Source organism: Lathyrus oleraceus, chromosome 5 (assembly GCF_024323335.1).
Source record: "Lathyrus oleraceus cultivar Zhongwan6 chromosome 5, CAAS_Psat_ZW6_1.0, whole genome shotgun sequence".
In the NCBI taxonomy this organism is placed as follows: domain Eukaryota; kingdom Viridiplantae; phylum Streptophyta; class Magnoliopsida; order Fabales; family Fabaceae; genus Lathyrus; species Lathyrus oleraceus.
The window spans coordinates 495247953-495251726 of NC_066583.1; the positions used below are offsets into that span (position 1 = coordinate 495247953).

General features: G+C 32.7%; 1 protein-coding gene across 1 annotated transcript; it reads left to right on the forward strand.

Annotated features, from left to right (window-relative positions):
• Positions 1-755: 755 nt before the first annotated feature.
• Positions 756-1664, forward strand: LOC127081525 (zinc finger protein 1-like). The gene has a single exon (XM_051021773.1). The coding sequence runs from the start codon at positions 756-758 to the stop codon at positions 1662-1664; it is 909 nt and encodes a 302-aa protein (XP_050877730.1).
• The last annotated feature ends 2110 nt before the right edge of the window (positions 1665-3774 follow it).

Consider the following 3774-nt stretch of genomic DNA (forward strand, 5'->3'; position numbering starts at 1 on the left):
AAACATTTAAAATATCATTCAAAAGTTGACTATTATTATCTTTAATAAAAAAAATATTTTATAATAATAAAAAAGAAAATATATAATGTTTTATAAAACTTTTCTATAAATAATAAGGTCAACAATTAGACTTTCTCCATATGGAACCCTATTTTACATTATAGAAAAATGAAAAACAAATACACTATTATATTAAAATTTTACATAAAAAAAAAAAACGAATTCAAATTTTCCTCCCACAGAAACTACAAAGGTGATATCAGTAAGATTTGTTTTTTTTACCCAAAATAATGTATGAAATGTTTTTTCAATGGCAATTATGAATGAAATTCTGATAGGAAAATAATGTAAAAAACAGTTTTAACATATTCAATATGAGGTTTTATTAATTGGAATAAACATTAAACATCTAAACTATGGAAGATTTAACTAACGTAATAATTAACAACACGCATTATCCAGTTTAAATAATAATGTACAAACTCAATCGGTGCAATGTCCCTCCTCACATCGTTTCAAAATTTTCAATCATTAAATAACTGTCTTAATTAGAATTCAAAAATACACAAATGAATGGGTGCAATATACATCCCCTAACAGCAAAATATGAGTCAGATATTTCTTTCCATATTCAAAGATATGTGCATTAATGCAGATATTAATTTTTTTTAAATAAATAACCCCTCTTATAAGGCACTCTTATCATCAAATCAAAAATAAAGATAAGGTATAGTTTGCTGCACTTAATTTGTGTCATGGTATCCGAATCCTCTAGCATCTCAATCACTTCACAAGATCATGGTGATTCTTTCAATATCATAAAAGTGGTGAATGAAAAGGAGAAGGAGAATGAACAAGATCAATCCTCAAACTCCGATTCAAAGGCATCTATTGATTTCATGAAGCTATTGAAAGAAGATTTGGTTGACGGATCAAAGGTGCAAGAGCACAATTATTTTAACCCTATTCAAGTTGGTTCATCGTCTATTCCTCCTAATACTGACAACGAAAAGAAAGACGAGAAAATCACTGAAGAGAAGAATTCGGAGTCAAAGACATCTTATTCATGCAGTTTTTGCCAAAGAAAATTTTCTACTTTACAAGCGCTAGGAGGACATCAGAATGCCCATAAGGCAGAACGCGCTTTAAAAAAACAACGTGAACAAAGGTACGACAACGATGTTTTAGGTTCAGGGCAAACTCACTTGAACCATTATTTTCGTTACCCTAGTCCTCTTTTGTCACCTTATGGATCACTTGGGGTTAGAATGGAGTCAATGATTCAAAAACCATCATTTTTTAGCCCTAGGATTTCATCAAATAATTTTGCTTCTAGTCACTATGGTTTGTGTTTGCCCGAGGCATTAAACCCTTCTCTTTTTAGTTTGAGAAACAACATGGAAGGTAGTAGCAGGGTTGGAATTCTAGGTCTTGGTGATGCAACTTCTTCTAGGGTTGAAAATGGTGTAAATAATAAAATTAGTACTTTTCTAAAATTTGGAGATTCTTCTAAAGATATTGCGAGAAGTTCAAACTCAATCGTAGACAACAATTTTTGTGTGGCTCCGGCTTCTATCAAAGATAACATTCATCAACCAAAGTTCAACATTGAAGAAGAAACTTCTGATGAATCTTCTGAGCTTGATTTGACACTTAAGCTTTGAATAAGTTTCTATATTTTGTTTCCATATTTTGATTGCTATAGTCTAGTTGAATGTATGACATGATGTTTACTTATTTTTGTTATTTAAACTATAAAATATTTTTAAAAGCTATTATGAGTTGATTTAAATTATGTGGTGGTTTTCAGATATTATAGTAATGTGTATTTTGTTACTTAGAGTTGGAGTACGTAAGATAAGCTTAAGAGTTATTAATTTAATGTTATTTGTTAAATCTTGTTTTGATTACTACATTTCTTAATCGTCCTAATTGGGATATTTTCCTTAATCACATTAAAGTTGTTGAAATTATTTGCAAGAGATATTTAAAAACTGAATTTGAAGTATTGTGAAACTTAAAATAAAAACAAAAGTGTTAGTAATTTTCATTTTGTCAAATTTAAGATACCACTTTTCCCACTACATTTTATTTTAGCAAAATATCCAGAAATAAGATACCACTTTTTCAAGTACATTTATTTTAACAAAAAACAAACTCATTATTTATCTTTTTTTTAATCGGTAAATATGGAATTCAATAATTCAAAATTTATAACAACCACATTACATTTTATGCACCGATCACTTGTATTAAACTTCGGTGGTTTATCATGCGAGGATCCGACAAATCACACATGTATTTTAGAGATTCATTATTATGCATTAAGTAAAGAGTTTTACATATGAGTTTAAGGCGGCGACAGAAGTATTTTCTAGATATAGTAAAGCATATGTGGGTTACGTGGAAAATTCAGGAATGTTCTACAACATACATGAAGCATTCAACATGGAGGGATGCTCAATCAATGTCACTCCTCTAGGAGCAAATATATGCTTATTAGAAGAAATAGAGGACGGAGAATAAGAGACCTTGGTGGCGCCCGAAGCGAAAGATTGATTGGAACAATGGTTTGGGGAGATAAAAAATAGGGTCCTGAAGTTGTTGACAGAAACACTTTGTTGAGATGTTATGACATTCTCTATCATGCTTAAAGCCCTAATACTTTTGTGTTCTTATTGTCTTTGTTTAGTATTTACATTTGCTCAAATGAAGAAACAAGAAATCAATCCAAATTTGATGTGGCAAGAATTCTTGTCTGTGCCAAATAAAACTTGGTCCTCAATAAATTGGTCAACATGGGGGTAAATGGAGTAACGTTCATGGTCAAGCTAGTGGAGAGTTCACAAGGTCCTTTGAGAATAGTGGTGCCAAAATCACACGTAAACAACGTTTCTCAACGGGCTTCAGACATTGAGTCTGTATCAGAGGATAATTTTGGTGAATGGTTCAGCGAAGAAGTTGAGGAGGAACTGAAGCTAGCGAAAATATACCTAAACGCATCGCACGCTCGAAGATACAACACAGTCGCCACCATACTTTATTTATCCCAAAAGAGGGAAGGAAGAATATCGATAAAACCCAAGGGAAAAGTGAAGCGGGTAAGGAAGTCGGTTATGCAAGGGAAATGTATTATCACCCCTCACATCCACGGTACTCCAAGGGAACCATTTTGGTTTCTCTTGCTTTGATGGGTGTTTCTATCTTCATGTACCTGCAAAATAGAAAACGGGTTAGAGAGAGTGATCTAGGAGGATTGTGGCCCTCATGCCTACGTATTCTCATAGCGCAATAAGAAAGTTAGAGTCTCGTAGTTCGTGGAAATAGAGAAAGAAATATGGAGAAAGCAAGAAAAGGGCTCGCCAATGTAAGACCCCAATTTTGACCCTAAGATCCCTCATGCTATCTCATCATTTGCATTGGCTTTAGGATCACACCTTGGCGTCCTCCTTACCCCTTATTCATTGGGTTTTCATTAGGAGAGGTCACCAAGTACATTTGATTGTATCATTTTTTTTTCTTTTTTTACTAACCAAATTACCTAAAATATGTCTATGTATTGTTTTTTTTTTAGGTAGTGTGTGCATCCACCAATGTTTCATCAAGCTCATAATTAGGGTTTGAGACCTTCAGTGCAAGGAGATCAATCAATATATTATTCATATTGGTTCTAGACATCATATATGGATCCCCATGATCTTCATTTATCATTTTGATCAAGAATCCATCAAGAGTTTGAGCTTGGAAGCCCTAATTCATTTGGGCATCTTGTGT

Coding starts and splice junctions, on each gene's coding strand:
- LOC127081525 (XM_051021773.1), top strand. CDS start 756: ATGGTATCCGAATCCTCTAGCATCTCAATCACTTCACAAGATCATGGT.